The sequence below is a fragment of the Pagrus pagrus genome (genome assembly GCF_965226575.1).
Source record: "Pagrus pagrus genome assembly, chromosome: 16".
NCBI classification, from domain to species: domain Eukaryota; kingdom Metazoa; phylum Chordata; class Actinopteri; order Spariformes; family Sparidae; genus Pagrus; species Pagrus pagrus.
This window is the reverse complement of record NC_140200.1, coordinates 12,412,905-12,428,195: the sequence shown is the minus strand read 5'-3', so window position 1 is coordinate 12,428,195 and position 15,291 is coordinate 12,412,905. Positions and strand designations below refer to the sequence as shown.

Sequence of the window (15,291 nt, the reverse complement as noted above, 5' to 3'; positions counted from 1 at the left end):
TCTGGTCCTTCTGTGGACTCCCAGTCCTGAGGCTGAAGTGCAACTCTGTAATGACAGGTCTGGAAAAAAAATTGTTGTTTACACTGGGACAACATCCACCAACTCACCGATGACAACATGTGATGACAAAATATTGATGTGACTCCAAAGTGCGTTTGTGAAAAGGTCCTCCTACACTTTCTGTGCTTCTAGTCCGGCAATGTGTGGTGTGGTCGAAAAATCTATCTCCAAGACCTCTGCCGCCTCTTTCTACTTCTTTCTCTTTAGATCACAAAAATAAGCTCTAACTAAAGAACTCATTAAGGGTTACAAACAAGCAGAATTACACCTTTCACACAAAATTAACAAGTCACAAAAAATGTGCTTATTGCTGTTAGTGTGATTGGGTTTTACCATATTTGCACAGATAATTCACATCCTGTTTCCACACGCTCGTCTGTTTCTCAGGCCTATGTATGTGTAGACTGTATAAAAGAGTGAACAAATTGAATCACCCATTGGGGATTAATAAATGAAGTCCTTTTCTTTGATGGTAAGATAAAAGTCTTGTCTTTCACACATGTAAGCTCGAGCATTTAGCCTTTTAAGTTGATATAAAGCAGGTTACAACCAGCTCAGAGTTTGAATTGCACTTTATAAGCCTGTCTTAGCTACTGTAGTTTTCACATTACATTGTCATCAAAATTATGGTCACTAATTTTTCAAAGAAAACATACAATGCGACTATTTCTAAGAGATATACTTGTTTGAATATTGTGTAATTCATAAATCCAAGTTTTCAACCACACACAAAAAAAACCCCAACTCCAACAACTATATTCTGTTATGATCTTGAGGGGTAAATTACTGTTTACGGACTCATCTTACACTAATCTGTGAGATCAAATCTGAGAATGAAATAAACATATTACCAGGAAGAAAATGAGTTCACAGTAACCAAATAATACCAAATACTCCTTGCATCACATAGGACTACCTCTTATGTCTGTTACTCATCAGTTATGTAGGATTCAAAAGGATAAAGTCACGTTATAATGGCCATGTTGATTTTCACAGGCAAAATATTACAATATTCATGTTATTAAAGCTTTCATGGCATAATGTCCACTGAAAATGTTTTAATGCTGACATCAAACCTGGTGTCTTTTTAGTTTCTACAGAAAATATAGATGCAAATGTGAGGCAACTGTTGGCAAAGCAATCGTTATTTTACAGCAATATAATGTTTTTATTGTAATTTATTGTTTTATTTCAGTCTTCGTGTGTCTGCTACTCATGTGTTATGTAGGATTCAAAAGGGGAAAAGCCACATTATAATGGCCGTTTAGATTTTCATAGGCAAAATATTGGAATATTCATGTTATTAAAGCTTTGATAGTACCATAATGTCCACTGAAAATGTTTGAAATGAATACGGTAACATTAAATATATGTATTCTGCCTTTAAACTGGATGAAATGTGATGTTTTGGAGCAATAAAAACATTGACTTCAAAACTGTGACTTCATACTTTGCATTATTTAATCTCCTTGCATCACATAAGTCTTGTGTAACTGTTAGCTACTCATTAGTTATGTAGGATCTAAAAGGGGAAAAGTCACATAATGATGGCCATTTAGATTTTCACAGGCGAAATATTAAAATATTCATGTTACTAAAGCTTTCATAGTGGTCCACTGAAAATGTTTTAAATATGTATGGTAACACAAATATACACATTCTTCCTTTAAACTTACAGTAAAAAAAAACAAAAAACTGACTTCATATTTTGCATTATTTAATCTCCTTGCATCACATACGTCTTCTAAATGTATGTAAGCTAACATAAAAATACGTGCATACATCCTTTAAACTTGTTGAAAACCTGGAGTCGTTTTGACTTTCTACAGAAAATGCAGATGGAAATGTGAGGCAACTGTTGGCAAAGCAATCGTTATTTCAGAGAGAGGGTGGGAGTAAACACGTAAGGTTAACACTCGCTGCCACCACACTTGTGTTTTATGTGTGCCGCGTCGTTAACGGCGGACACAGGGGCTGTTTTAATGTTAACTCACCGGCTGTCATAAAGAGCGGGCAGTGCGGGGGCTGATCTCACTCACGGCGGTTACACAGTGCGGGAAATTAACGTAAACCCAACCGCCCCCTTTGCTCAACGGATTTTACAACGGCTGTTTTTTTTTTTTTTGGCTGGCTGGCTTTTTACCCACAGTCATGTGATTGTAACGTAAAACCCCTAACCGGAAAACAGCGACGGACGACCCTCTCCGCCGTCAACGAATGCTGCGTTTACAAGGAACAGTACGAGCTGCTGCGAGCCCAGAGAGGACGGACCAGTCCCCGGTAAACAAACAACGGCGACACGGCAAACTCCACGAATTAAAGCGGAGAGCAGGTACGGCTGTTTTTAAGCTACACACTCACCCGTTCGTTTACTGGTGGCGTTACGTTATTCGGCTACTTGTGTGCGCTTTGGCTCTCTGTAATTGTCACGGGGAAGTTAAAAGAAACGCGAGCAGCCCCATCCCCCTTGCGTCGCTCTCCCCGCATGTGTGTGTGTGTGTTGTGTGCGCGCGTGCCCGCGTGCGTTCACGTCCGTTTTCTCGCGCTAGCAACAGCAACCGAGACAGACCCGAGACCCGAGGATCCGGCAAGCAGGAGGAGTCCGTCCAGGCGGTTCATGTGCACTTTAGCTGTTGTTTTATATTCGCCTTGTTGAACTGTTTTGTTCCCGTAGCCTGTTTACCCTCCTCACGTGCTCTCCCAACGGTGAATTTTCAGAATAAGACAAAATCTCACCACGGAAGTAACTGTTCCACGTGTCTACATCTCATCAGGGGCGGTGCTTTATTGTTGCACACAAGTTAGTATTGATCAACGCATCCTAACGTGCTGTGGCTGGCTTACTGGATCATGCGGATTGAAGTTGTGTTCACATGATCATCAGCTAAGTGGCTGAACAACAGTGGTGTCATGCTAAATGGTGGCAGTAATACTTGAAAGATCTGCGCAGCCACCGAGCAACCATGCCGGCTGAGAGGCTCCCCAGTCTGACCTGCAGGCAGACCATGCTCATGTCTTTTTTTTTTTTTTTTCTGGAGTTGCACTTCAAAACTAAAGCTTTTCTGGGCAAATGTCATTTCTATTATAAATCAGTACACGAGATGTCTTTGCAAACAGTTGCACTGTGGTGTACCCAGCAAATCGATGTTTTACAGATTAGAGACATACTTGATGTATGAAAGAAACTGGTGTAAAGCTGATCCTCCAGCAGAAGAGCAGTAGCTTGATATTCTTCTGGAGCTCAATCAGTGGACCTAACTTTTAGATGTCAAGTAACTGGTTTGGAGTGTGTGTAGGCCTTTATGTCTTGTGTTTCTGTCACATGTTGCTGTATTATTTGAATTTAATTGATAGTTGGCTGCCTTAACAATCGACTATCAATTAATCATTAGTAATATATTAAATATGTTTGGAACAGTTTTAACCACTGACATGATCTATGTTCGATACATAGTCAGACGAGGCTACATTAGGAGTTAAAAGAACTGATGTAAGGAACACCAAGTTACGTTAAGGATAAACTAAATAACACAAATTGAAGACATCATCTTAATTTTGGACCTCCTGTCTGTCGCTGTTCAGCAACTGGCCCAACAAAATCCAACCCCCCGAAATTTGAGGCCTCTAAATGGCTATAATGTAATATCAGTTTTTCTTTTTGTATTTTTTTAAATGAAAAATAACTTATATTTAGATGAATACACTTTTCATACCAGTATTTTGTATTTTGAATTTTGATATATTTGAATGGCAAGTACTTGTAATTTGGAAAAAGATACTTTTTGATGTATTTGTGCCCATCTCTGATTGTCGGTTAATACATTTTTAATCGGTTAAATTCTTGACAGTGATTAATTGATTAATGTTGAATCACTTACTTCCCTAATTTGCATTTTATTTAATGAGGACAATGCAGGGTCCAATACAGAGGAAGGAAACTGATGTGCAGCACAGTGTGAGAGTTTATAGCTATTGCTAATTTTAGACTGTTACATGTAAAGCGTGATTAAAATATACAGCTTTCAGTGGTCAGTATCATAACACCACAATACACAATAGATGTTGAGAAGGGCTTCTTCAACACACATGCCACAATACATCAATACAATTATATCCTACATAAAAAGTACAATTGGATAACAATGCGTACAACTGGAGTCTGCTTTTAGCCGGCTCTTAACATTTATTGTAAAAGATGTTATATCTGTAATTGGTTTGATTTCAGTTGGTAATGTATTCCCCTATGGAGAAAGCTGATATGGTATCTTACAGCTACCATTCACCATGCTCCTAGTTTTTCTGTTACTGTCTTGTCTTTGCCTACAAATGAATTTGAATTTAGAAATTGATTTAATAAATGGTCATTTCAGCTCTCACTCTCTTCAAATGAGACAGATAAGATGTTTGAAACTGGAGACACAAAAGTTAAAACTCGACTTGTATGAAGGTAGGATTAGTTGCGCAGACTACATTATTTGTGTCTACGTTTACCTGATGATTTGGCAACTGAGTGTTTATTGAAGTTATATGTGACAGGAGCATTGTTGACGTATAGTCTCCAGTGCCTGCTGTTGCCGTGTCCCCCCCACCCCCTGCACAAGATACGGAAACCTAGCCTTTTCCTGGAGCACTGCGGTGCCAGCATCTTTGCACTCTGACCTCTCTGATGAAATACATATGTGCAAATGCTTTTTCAGTGTTTTGGAGGATATGCTAGGTTAAACATTTCAGATTATGTGCGCTCAATTGGCTGACGAGGAATCCGTCATCTTACGTCTTCTCACCCTCCCTGGGCTGTTTGGTGTGGAGAAAGTGGTAGAGAAAGGAGAGATTCACCCTGCCCAGGGGCTGTTTCCATTCTCCTCTGGAAGGGGGTAGAACCAGTTCTGCTTTAGGAATGTGTGTCGACACCCTGGTCATGTGATGGCCTGAAGCCCTCGTAGTCTCGCAGTGACCTTTAGGGTCAACGACACCCATCCCATTGGTCAGCAGAACGAACAAATGCTCTGAACTGTCTCTTGAGATTTTGGAGGCTTGGGCTCCATCAGGCCCAAGCATAGACATGAGCTGTAGAGATGATAAACTACTTTATCTACTTCTTTTTGTCAGTGTCTCTCGCTGATATTTGGGAGCCAAAGCCCTCTGTAGATCAATTTCTATAAAGACTATTGACTCTTTCAAAGCAAGAGGAACAAATCATACATTAGTGGTTTATGTAGAGCAGTTTGGTGCTGTAACCTTTACTTTTCTGTTAGAAATTGGACAATACTTTGCAGTCAGCTTGCATGTTTTGTCCTAACCACACTTCCATCCCCAGAGATTGACCAAAGGGATTATGTGAGAATAGTATTCTTGAAATCATCAATAGGGAGCCCTTTCTTTCTGTGTACACAGCTGGTTTAAATAGAATAGTCATGAAACAGCCCTTTTGCCACTTTGTTTCTCTGAGATTTAAAATTGCCTGCTGTTCAGAGTATTTGGAACCAGATTATTTCCATCCATGTCCTGGAAAAAATTAGAATTCACAAATAACTCGCTTTTACTCTTAATCACCATTGCAAAACATGTCTAAACACCCTCTTGTACAATACAATGAGCAAATTCGACCAAGATGTGGTTGTTTTGCTGAGCCGTACCATTAATCGGCATAATTTTGTGTGACAGTTGTGCTAGACAAATAGTCTCCAGCGTCACTAAATGATTCTTCACCGTTGTGTTAAGTTCGACTTTACAAGGTCGTTAGATCACCACTGTCGGTCTGACTCTCTGTGGTCACAATAAACTCTGGTCTCCTTCCAGACAGGAAACTCATTGCTGCTTGTGTGTGTGTGTCTGTGCGCCTTTTATGCAGGTTGAAGAATGGAGTTGGCCAACCATGGTCTTATCCTGCTGCAGCAGCTTAACGCTCAGAGGGAGTTTGGCTTCCTGTGCGACTGCACTGTGGCTATCGGAGATGTCTTCTTCAAAGCTCACAAAGCTGTCCTCGCCGCCTTCTCCAACTACTTCAGAATGCTCTTCATTCACCAGGACAGGTACAGGAGGAATGCATTAACAGTTGGACACAAGCTCAATATCAATATGTGTTTTTATTGTCAGATCAGCGAATTTAACAAATTCTGCGGCCAAACCATGTCATTGACTAGTTCTGATGTTTTCAAATACTACTTTTTTCTCAGTAGTTGAGCACTGGACTGTGTCTAAATCTATTTAGTGTGATGACCCACAACTAATGTCTTTGTTCAATCAATTGAGGTGACAAATTGGAAGGTCTGTAAGAGCGTAAAGATCAAAACATGTTATCTCTGCTGCCCCAATAATGTGTTAGTGCAAGGTTCCCTCACTGAAGAATATATAGACCCCAACAGATTTATACACATGCCAGTTTTCACCAACCTGCAACCAGTGACGTTAACATGTTTTCCTCAGATAGTGACTGTAATTCTGGTTGACAGTTAAACATTATCTAAGTTAACTGTTATGTCTTTGTGTTTCAGCGACTGTGTGCGCCTGAAGGCTGCTGACATCCAACCAGATATCTTCAGCTACCTCCTCAACCTGATGTACACAGGCAAGCTCGCACCCCAGTTGATAGACCCTGCACGGCTGGAGCAGGGGGTCAGATTCCTGCATGCCTATCCACTCTTGCAGGAGGCCAGCCAGTCTGTGTATTCACACCCTGAGCACAGCATCAACCTGTCCACCTCCCTCTACGGCATCCAGATCTCTGACCAACAGGTAGGGCTGTCAGCCGGGCTGTCAGCCAGGCTGTCCACTCGACGGCAGCTCTCCTCGCCGTTTGACATGGAGCAGCACAGCTCAGAGGGGAAGTATCCGTCCACGACAGCTGCCGCAGTTTCATACGCAGATTCCTTACCGTCCAAGCTAGCTTCCTCACCCCTCGATGGGGAGGCCTCAACCAGCGGCACCAAGCCCTCAACTGAGGAGGGGGGAATGGACTTGATAAATGCCGATGGTTCCTCAGTCAATGCCATCCTCCATGTAAAGCCAAGCATCATGAAGAGGAGCGCCTCCTTTAGGAAGCATTACTCCTGTCATCTGTGCAGCAGCCGATTCACCCAGAGGAGCCTGCTCAGAGAGCATCTCCTCCAGCACACCCGTGCTCTGCAGCAGGTGCCAGCTGAGCCCAGCAGTGCACTCTCACCTGTCATGACTGGAGAACAAAGAATGCTCGAGGTAGAGGGGTTCCTAAAGGGAAACAAGGCAGGGTCAAGTGCCTCAGCTTCCACTACAGCAGTGGAGATAATAAGCGACAGCGAGCAGACGCCTGTTTCCGGTACCAACTCGGACTCTCCTCAAGCAGAGGTGTCCACATCCAGCTGGGGGGTGGGAGGATTAAATTCTCAGGCAGACACACCGCCTCCGTCAGACATCGCGGATATCGACAACCTGGAGAGTGCCGACTTGGACAGGGAGGTGAAGCGGCGGAAGTACGAGTGCTCCACCTGTGGTAGAAAGTTTATTCAGAAGAGTCACTGGCGGGAGCACATGTACATCCACACGGGCAAGCCCTTCAAATGCAGCGCTTGCGGCAAGAGCTTCTGCCGGGCCAACCAGGCTGCCCGGCACGTGTGCCTGAACCAAGGGGCCGATTCCTACACCATGGTGGACCGGCAGAGCATGGAGCTGTGCGCAGCAGGCGACGACAGCAGCCAGATGGAGGCGATGTTCTTGGGCTCATCAAAACCTTACAAGTGTAACATTTGTGCGACCACCTTCTCCAGTCCAAACGAGGTGATCAAACACTTGTGCTTCACCCAAGGTGGATTGGTGGGGCTGCAGGGAAACACGGGCGCAGGGATGGCTCTCCAGCGTGAAGAGTTTTCCAAAGATGAGGGCTCCGATTTGTCCAACTCTGGCACCCCACTGGAACCCATAAAGACTGAGGAGATCCTCGTAGAGTAGTGCCAAAACTGTGTATTTGTCCTTTTTAACATGTATGTTTATTTTCTAAATTATGGTTAATATGTAAGCTAAAGGTGAAGTTAGTCAGGGTATGTATGTTGGAGGCTCCCAATCTACTAAAAATATTTTTTTGAGTATATTTTGGAATTTTTTGGCCCTGAGTTTGACAAAAAAGTATATTAAGTAGTAAAGTTAATAGCCTGTAGCTCTCTGGAGTTCAGTCCCACATTATTAGAAAAGCATATAACTAAGGAGGAGAAAGTAACTACGACCTTGTCTCATCTCATCATTTTATAGTTGCTGTACATTGGTATAAAACTCTTACATGTCAGGCTGTACCACGTTGTAGTTTTTCTTAAGAGCCACGGTTGTGGTAAGGCTGCACAAGCGGACTTCGAGTATAAAAGGAAGAGGAAGCAGAGACGGTTCCGGAAGAGACAGCCGGTTGTGAGATGAGTTGGCCCTGTTAGATTTGAGGAGAAGAGAAAGAGGCGAGAACTACTAGCAATGCCTATTCTGCACATCAGGTATAGATTATGATTCCAGCTAAAAGCACACAAATTATTCAGAGCTGAGACAATCTGTGCTCTCTTTTTGAGTCGATGCCTGATATACAGGAAAGTACATTTGTCTTCCAGTCATGTTTTGGTTGACTCGACAGAATGAATACTTTAAAACGTGATGTAATGACCGTCATTTTCATCGTTCTCTGCAACCGTTTAGCTGTTTTACTCTGTGTTTCGTCAACTGTGCTAGGTGTGAGTATGGTTCCTGTGTCATTACACCATATTTAAGCACAATCACTCTGCATAATAACAGTTTCACCACTGAAAGTTGGTCATAACAAGCGAGAGTGGTCATTGTGTTTACAGATGAGCCACTTTTATCCTGTTTTTGCTAATTTTTACTTAAGTTGGAAGCAACATGTCCCATTCAGACAGGAGGCTTTCCTGTACAATGTTCTACATCTTGTCTTTATATGATTTGCTCGAATCTACATCTAAAAGCCCTTAAGTTTTTATTTGACATGCTTTTCTAATTTTATATACAATGCTATATTTACAAAGATTATATTGCAAAATTTGTATGTATATTAATAGACAAAAAGCTTTTAAAATAGGATTCCATTTGGTTTAGGAAAAGTTTATATATTAGGGATGGGCACGATGGATTTATCTTTATCTAAGAAATAGGTTAAAAGTGGTATGAATTAAAAAGATAGTTTGGGATTTTAAGTCTCTTCCCCTAATTGTTAACCTTCTTGTGCAAAGGGAAACCTTTTCTCTGTATTATTACGACCTTCTGACATTTATATTTGTTCTTTAACTTGATCCACATCAGAAAAGGAAGAAGTAGTTTATAGAAAATGGCGAAGGGAAGAATTTTAGAGTTTTAACCAGTAAGTGTGGAGGTTGTATGAACTCGGTGTGACACAGGAAGAGTTAGCTTTAAATGACAGGTTGATCTCTACACATGTGTTATGGGAATATATAAGATGCTATTTATTATCACCCACGACATCAATTACCTGAGATAGCAGAAACACCTTCTATGTACTACTGATGACTGGAAATTGTGAAGAATCTTTACATACATGTTCAATTAATGTGTAGCAGTTGTATCATTTGTCATGCTGAAACATGTGAAATATAACAGTAGCACAAGTAGCATTATACAGGTTGTTCAGGAGCAAAATTCTCAATTGGGCTCTGTCTGGCCAAGATGGTCGGGTTTATGCAAATTTTAAGATATAGCAACGAGCATCACTGTGTTCATTTTTTGTGTCATTTTGAGTGTGATTAACTTGACAGTAGAGCGGCAATGATTAGTTGTTTGAAAAAAAAAAAAAAGAATCGCCAGCTGTTTTGATAACCGAGGAATCGTTTCTGTCACTTTCTTTAAAAGGAAAAATGTTGAACATTTGCTTGTTCTTACCTCTTAAAGATAAGTTCACCTAAAAACCGCAAAACAGCGTTGCAGCATTCTCCTAAACAACTGAAGTAGATGGGACTTGTTTTAAAAAGTAAAAAAAGAAAATAAAGACATAAAATGGCTCCATACAGCTAGTCTGCTGTAATCCAAATATCTGGAAGCCCTGAGATCCCAAATTGATTTTAAAAGACATTATTAAGCCAAATTCTTCACTGTAGCTGCTAAGCTAAAAGCGTTTGCACCCCATCTGAAGTGGATGCACAAGCTCAGGTGTGCGTCGAGTGTAAATATTGTTTCAAATCAACGTGGGATTTCTGGGCATCTGGAGACTTGGATCACACCGGACGAGTCATTTATGTTTTTATTTTTTTCGGTTGTTTCTTCCCCAATGTGAAGAGCGTTTTTCCACAATTTTTTGACATTTTAAAGACTAAAGGATTAATTGATTATACATGATATTAATTGTTAGTTGCAGTCCTACATGTCAAGACAAGGACACATAACTAATAGAAATAAGGTGTTTTTATCTTAACCCATTTGAATATTAAGTTTAAGTTATTTTAAGTCCAGTTAAACTGTCTTGATACTGTTGTTATTTCTTCTAGTGGAAAATAAATTCTACATCTAAATGTTATCGCTGCAACATTAGCTTGTTTTTGCTGAAAAAACTATAAAAATGTGTGGTGACAATGTGATCTGTCCATCTTTATCCAACCCCTATTTCCAAAAACCAAAAGTCTAATAAGTCTATTAAGTATCCTATAACATCCTAGAGACAAATGCGAAAGACTTTTAATGTCATTTTCCATATTATGTTAAAGGACGCTTGTTAACGAAGCCACACAAACAGCTCATTATTGTGTATTTTAGAAAATTATTATAATTGTAGTCCTTGTTGAATTTATCGACTTTCATTTATTTTAATAAATCTATGAAAATATAAAACACATGCCCATCCCTAGTATGTTTAATATGTGTTGTTTTATTTGTTTTGCTTTGAGCCAATTCCACCCAGCCTCAAGTACAAGTTTGTGACAGTGACGATGAGGCCCACTTCCAATTCATTTGATTTTTCTACTCCCGCTATATTAAGTATTGAAAAGCAGCTGCTGCTTCGATGCAATGAGCCCAGTGTTTGGCTAGGTGGAGCTGTTTCTCTTAATGTCAACTCAGGTCCAGTGAGGGGGGGTGGCTGTCAAATTTGAGGTAATATCTTAACTAGTGTTTTGTGGTGTAGTTGCCAATCATTTGACTATCTTTGCCATAAATCAATATTCCATCACATCTTGGTTCACATAAAAAAAAAAAAACACGTGAATTTGATCTAATGAGTGTTACATTTTGACGAACGTGGAAGGATTCGTGTTTTGTTTGGGGAATTGAAATGCTGTACTACTGACATTCATTTGACACACAGAAATATGCACATCTTTGTGAAAAGTCGAAATCCCTCCTCAGCTCAAGTTGTACTTGTTCTTCTGCCACACCAGTCTTGTAACTAAATGGTCGTGTATGTGTGTGTTTGAACATCTCTGTATCTCAGGAAGATGAGAAGTTTCACATAATGTCTCTTCTGTCCTCTGTCCTCTCTCAATAATCAGTCATTTCCAACCCATGATCCCTCTCCTCAATGCCCATCTGACATCTACTGTGATCAATCTGTGTTCTCAGGAATGTGAGTAATTTTCTGTATAAACAACTTGTTTTTTTTTCAGTGAAGAGTGAACAATAAAAACATGTCTTTTTAAAATTGTGGATCTTTTCTGTCCCAACAAACGAGCTTCAGGAGCTGTTGAGCATTTATAAGTATTATATAAACATTTAGTATATGTGTTATAGCACACTATAGTTCAATTGTAGGCAGCTAAGATGACATCTCACATGTTTATTAATGGACAGTCTTTGTCAAAATTTTTAACTTTTGCTATTGACATCACATTTTATATTCTTAGTCCGTTTTTTACTTTTTTTATTATGTGTTTATACAGCAGCCTCCACTAATAGATGCCCTCAGGTGGAGTTATGGATGTTGACTAAACATAAACATACTATATCCCATATTCAATTTACAATTTACAAGATTGTCTGAAGAAGCAGCTCTGTAATCTGGTGGAGCTGCAGCGGATACTACGGATACTGGTATCGCTTGTCAGCAGGGTGCACAGGATGCAGCTGGGGAGGGTGTTGTCTTTAGTCTCCTTTGAGAGACATCGATATCGCCTTAGAACTACATTATAGTGTGTTACAAACCATTTAATTAACGTTTTTACTCTGCCTATGAATCCTAAATGTAGTTGCTGGGGATTAAAGGGTCACAGTTAAAGGGAGAGTTCACCTCAAATTCAGTTCAATTCCTGTAGTGCTATTTATCCACCTAGATTGTTTTGGTGTGAATTTTGGAGATATCAGTCTGAAACTTTCAACTTTTATTCCCTACCTATTAACACAAATATCTGTACTTTCTACTAATTATATTGTCAAAACAGCTTGGACTAATCCTACTGATACTGATTCTACTCTTTCTATTAATATGACGTGAGGTTTTACTTTGACACTTTGGGTACATTTACAGAGCTGGTACTTTCTAACTTTTACTTGAGTAAAGATGTTTAATCAGTACTTATTACTTCTAAGTCTTTTTTTTACACAACTATCTGTACTTCTACTTGAGTAAAGAATGTTTATATTTTGCCATCTCTGATGATAACCCGGTTACTCCAGATAATCCACAGACCTTGTTGTGAGCAGTTTCATGTAGGAACCCTTTTCTGTATTACTGTCATCTAGTTTCATCATACTTAAGAGAGGGCAGACATCTCTATGGCTGGTATATCCAAAGCTCAGCAACTCACACCAAAACAAACAGGTAAGTGAAGAAATATATATTTCGGATTCTGTGGTGAACGTTCCCTTTAAGTTTTATCCTTGCTGCAGTTGTAAATATTGTCTTTGCAGTGATTAATTATGTGTTTGAAGGCCCAGGGATTAATACAAAACGCACACCAATTTTCTCTAACTTTATTGAATGAAATATAGACAAGTTTCTGCATCCTTACTATTAACAGCTTGGGAAATACAAAAGACAGCTAAGACCATGCTACATGGATATTAGGCTAAATGGCTGCAGATTATGAGTTAATATTACAACAATATGGTTTTTAAGTACATACAGTAGGTAAACAATCTGTACAAATGTTAACAGGTTCACAGTTAAGTGTGTTACAAAAAGCAGGGAGGACTGAGTGGGCCGGTGCCCCAGCTAAATGCTTAACATTAGGCAACAATAGCAAAAGTCTTTAGTTCACTCTATTTATTTTAATATAAAGCCGAGTATGGATGTGACACACCTTCTAGAGTCAAAGTAAAGGGAAGTGGTGACCTAACAGGGGTCCGTACTTCCTGATTTTTCTCTCGTTTGGTCATAAAGCTGAGTGAAATGTGAGCCGCTCGTGTCAGCCACCAAATTAAAATCGATGGATTGTAGAAGCACTCACAGTTAATCCTCAAGATATCTGAATGATTGACACAGTGCAAGTTTGCAAAATTTGGTAGGAAATAAACAAATACCAGTGTAACCCATAGTCACATGTTTGCTTTGGTGCTAGTGGATCAGAGGAATGTTTAAGTTATTCCGCCCTGCTAAAAAGAAAACTCCTACTTTGCCAATAAACTAGCAAAATAAGCCCTGACCTTATTACTTAGGTTAAATGCATGACTCAAAGTGGCTGAGGATGCTGCAGGAATTTAATTGGATGCAACTGATGTCTTATCCCATGAGCAATGGAAAGACCATGACTCCCTGACTGATCTTAACTCGATTTGGCTTTTAAATTAAGAATAAAATGAGCTTTTGTTTTTGCCTCTGGTACCATGCAGTCGGTGTCTGTGCCTCTCTAAATCCCCAACCGGTGAGTTTAAATCCTCCCTGGTGCCAGATTAATGAACCTGAGCTATCATGCTGGGTGAAGAACACGACATAGGAGCAGGTACCATGAGACTGGACTGAACAAAGTTTATCACCCTTGTTAAAACATACAGTCAGTGGGTGAAGACTAAAGGGTTCACTACTTTTTGTAGGCAACAGAGGGCGTCAGTATACTGTCTTTTCATCTTGAATATAAATATAGTGTATTGAGGACGGTGTTAAAACTGCTACACACGTAAAACATACAGTATGTCACACACAAACTCAGAAAACATTGCCATTATTAAACACGGTGAACATGATTTGCTTTTCAAGTGTTTCTTATATCTTCCAGCATCCTTTATATGTCACTGTTTACCAAATACCTCTGCCACATGATCAGATGAGGGTGTTATAATAGTATTTTATTGTATTATTACATGAAACAATGTGTAACAATGTCTTTTTTCACAGTAAATCAGGCAGTGATTTCTTTTGTCTTACCTACATGAAGCTTATTAAGTATTTCGATTGGGTGCAGAGTGACAAGACAAGTGTCGAGAGTCAAACGTGGTGCATTTGATATCATCATACTCACTGCCCTCGTGTTGTTTTCTTCAGTCAGCGTTTATCGCTTACTGTTAGTGGAATCACACTTGTACCATGGTTTAGTTATAATTGCTACAGTCTTGAAAATAATCACTGATTATGACAATTAAAGCTGTGATACACCGGTCACTTATATGCAGCAGTTTGGTAAATTTTAGATAGCATCAACTGTTTAATTGACTGTCATTTTGTTGCTCAGAAGAATACCTGATGTATCACAGCCTAATATGGGAATTTCAAAAACAGGCAACAATTTTCCATACAATAACAAAATAGGGCAAAAACTGAAAAAATAAACACTTAAGGGAAATGAACGAATACTCAAGATATAAATACAATATACAAGATAATAATCCTCCATCTCTTCACCTTCTGGCACCATCTCACTCTCGCAACTTCACACATGCAAACGCACACACATATATGAACAGATTCACACTCGACCGGGTTGCAGACCTTCATCTGATGCAGCAAGGGCAATGGAAAGTCACGGAGACGCTGAACGTACATCACACTGATTACAAGCCAGATGGGATGCCATGCTTTAGTGTGTGTGTGCGTGTGTGTGAGAGTGAGTGAGTGGGTGAGGATATGGCGGTGGGACGTCACATTGGGCTGCAGGATGGGGTTGGAGTCTCAGTCAGTCTCTCTGGGCGGGATGGGTGGAGCCCAGTCTCAGTGTGTTAGCACAGAGCTGCCTCTTCCTCTCTCTCTCTCTCCCTCTCTCCCTCATCACTCACTTCCTGGTCCAGACATTGTGTCTCCCAGGCATCAGTCGTGCATCTTCAGCTGTGATGGAGAGGCACAAGAGCAGATATTAGGAACAAGAACAGACTGCATCTTTTCTGAGCTTGACATTAAAT

At 40.1% G+C, this 15,291-nt stretch overlaps 2 protein-coding genes across 4 annotated transcripts in view; one reads left to right on the top strand and one right to left on the bottom strand.

Moving 5' to 3' along the window:
- Window positions 1–1,803: 1,803 nt before the first annotated feature.
- zbtb2b (zinc finger and BTB domain containing 2b) lies at window positions 1,804–11,665 on the top strand. 2 transcript variants are annotated; one of them, XM_084377622.1, is made up of 3 exons: window positions 1,804–1,963; window positions 5,912–6,092; window positions 6,555–11,665. In XM_084377622.1, the coding sequence occupies exons 2-3, from the start codon at window positions 5,920–5,922 to the stop codon at window positions 7,981–7,983; spliced, it is 1,602 nt and encodes a 533-aa protein (XP_084233748.1). In that variant the 5' UTR covers window positions 1,804–1,963; window positions 5,912–5,919; the 3' UTR covers window positions 7,984–11,665. The 2 variants fall into 2 exon arrangements, with proteins under 2 accessions (XP_084233748.1, XP_084233747.1); XM_084377621.1 differs by lacking the exon at window positions 1,804–1,963 and adding an exon at window positions 1,970–2,392.
- Window positions 11,666–12,917: 1,252 nt separating this feature from the next.
- akap12b (A kinase (PRKA) anchor protein 12b) overlaps window positions 12,918–15,291 on the bottom strand; it is a 49,767-nt gene continuing 47,393 nt past the window's right edge. For both annotated transcript variants that reach the window (XM_084378479.1, XM_084378480.1), the window contains one exon: window positions 12,918–15,217. The gene's annotated coding sequence lies outside the window, so the exon portion shown is untranslated. The remainder of the gene's footprint in view (window positions 15,218–15,291) is intronic.

Coding starts and splice junctions, on each gene's coding strand:
- zbtb2b (XM_084377622.1), top strand. CDS start 5,920: ATGGAGTTGGCCAACCATGGTCTTATCCTGCTGCAGCAGCTTAACGCT. Junction 6,093..6,554: donor CTCTTCATTCACCAGGACAG/GTACAGGAGGAA, acceptor TTTGTGTTTCAG/CGACTGTGTGCGCCTGAAGG.